This window comes from Anticarsia gemmatalis, chromosome 6 (assembly GCF_050436995.1).
Source record: "Anticarsia gemmatalis isolate Benzon Research Colony breed Stoneville strain chromosome 6, ilAntGemm2 primary, whole genome shotgun sequence".
In the NCBI taxonomy this organism is placed as follows: Eukaryota; Metazoa; Arthropoda; class Insecta; order Lepidoptera; family Erebidae; genus Anticarsia; species Anticarsia gemmatalis.
This window is the reverse complement of record NC_134750.1, coordinates 8,760,757-8,762,464: the sequence shown is the minus strand read 5'-3', so window position 1 is coordinate 8,762,464 and position 1,708 is coordinate 8,760,757. Positions and strand designations below refer to the sequence as shown.

The following is a 1,708-nucleotide window of genomic DNA, read 5'->3' as shown; positions in this document are numbered from 1 at the left end:
AAGCAAAAGCATTCATTTGTTTACTAGTTGCTGGAACTATTTGTCCAACAATATCACACACACACATTTCCCAATCGGGTAAGCTAGAGACTAGAGAACCCCGTTGATGATCCCTACAAACTGCTTTTCAGTTTAAACACTAAGAACTTATAATAAGGGTGAGTGTTTCTTGTTTCATAAAATAAATAATAGGTTTCTAATAAAATTCAAATGGTTTTTGATACATTTATTATATTATTTATAAAATTATTTTAACAAATATTTTAGGTTTTTTAGAATATTTTATTATTATTTATACATAAATATTTTCTTCCCAAAAAACGTACCCTTAATTACCTGATTATACAGGTTTAATTTGGTGCATTTTTACTCAGGTTTCCATTATTATATTTACACTATACAAAAGCTTAGCAATAAATATTTAATAGTTATAAATTATCTAAATCATATTTTTTGTCATCATCAGTTACTAGTAGTTAACTTTCAACTTTGCCCGATAAAAATATTTCTTTTAGAAGGTAACTAATTGATTTAAAACATCTTCATAATGATGAATAATTGACTGGCAGTTTGATATCTTGCTGGTTCAGTTCTCAATCCCAGTTTTCACAACCGTATTCTGTAAGAAAAAATATATGCATTGAATACCTATTTCTACAATAAGGCCAAATGGTCTGAGCAGTGAGCATAACAAAATATTCCCTTTTTTGAGATTGCAGGAGATTAATTATTTCATTTATGTATTTAGGGCAAAAATAAATACCATAATTCAAATATCACCTTATTTATTTGTTGCATTTTATCACACGTGGGACACAACCAGTCGCCATCAGGCGGGGCGGATATTCCGACGCAGAGGAAGTGATACCACTGCAGAGTACAGTTGGGTCCGTCGCACCCTATCATCGGAGCGTCGGCGATAAACTTCCCGCAGAAACAAAAGTCGGTCTGCCGCTCTGAATAATAGCTGGAGTCCTCCGAATTCAAATCGTTGTCTTCCAGGATTTCGTTGTAATTTATCGGCAGAACATGGCACACGTGAGCGGCGTAGCGCCAGCGCTTCAAAGCGCACTGTTTACACCAAAAACTCTCCGTACCGTGCCGCCAATATAGGTGTTCTAACAGACGTTTGTACTCCAAGTACAGCATGGAACACCGGCCGCACGTGAACGTGGCTTTTACAAGGGAACTTTTGGAAGTTTTCATTTTGCAACTTCAACTTTATGGTGAAAGTTTAATAATCTTAAAACAAGCTACCTGCCAGCCAAAGTTAAGGTAGCTGTACTAAAAATGAAACATCCCTAAAATATAGTTACACTAACAACACTGCGGACGGAATAATTAGGAAACGTCGGATCCTTCAATTTTATATGTGCCCAAAGTTATTTATTTGTGCGGGGATGCTATTAACGCACCTTCATTACCAGAAAAGAGCCCAAATGACCGACGTTATCTATAAAGTATAATAAGAGCTAATTTGTTTAAGTTAAATTAGTTAGAATTAAATAGGATCGCCACGTTAATGGCTAATGCTAATGGAGTTAATTTTCCAAGAAATATCAGAAGTTGAATTCATAGCTAATTAACTGTCAAAACTACCTGTGAAATACTGTAAACATTCTTTAAATTTGTTTTTAAATCGTTTTATGTTAGTATTGAGTGTTAATTAATACGAGCAGTACATAGCTTTATTATAGAGAGCATGTTA

General features: G+C 34.2%; 1 protein-coding gene across 1 annotated transcript; it reads right to left on the bottom strand.

The window, feature by feature from the left end:
• Positions 1-368: 368 nt before the first annotated feature.
• On the bottom strand, positions 369-1,333 carry LOC142973924 (uncharacterized). The gene is made up of 2 exons (XM_076115962.1): positions 781-1,333; positions 369-619 (listed from the first exon to the last, which is right to left on the bottom strand). Exons 1-2 carry the CDS (start codon positions 1,204-1,206, stop codon positions 587-589), a joined length of 459 nt encoding a protein of 152 aa, XP_075972077.1. The 5' UTR covers positions 1,207-1,333; the 3' UTR covers positions 369-586.
• Positions 1,334-1,708: the final 375 nt, after the last annotated feature.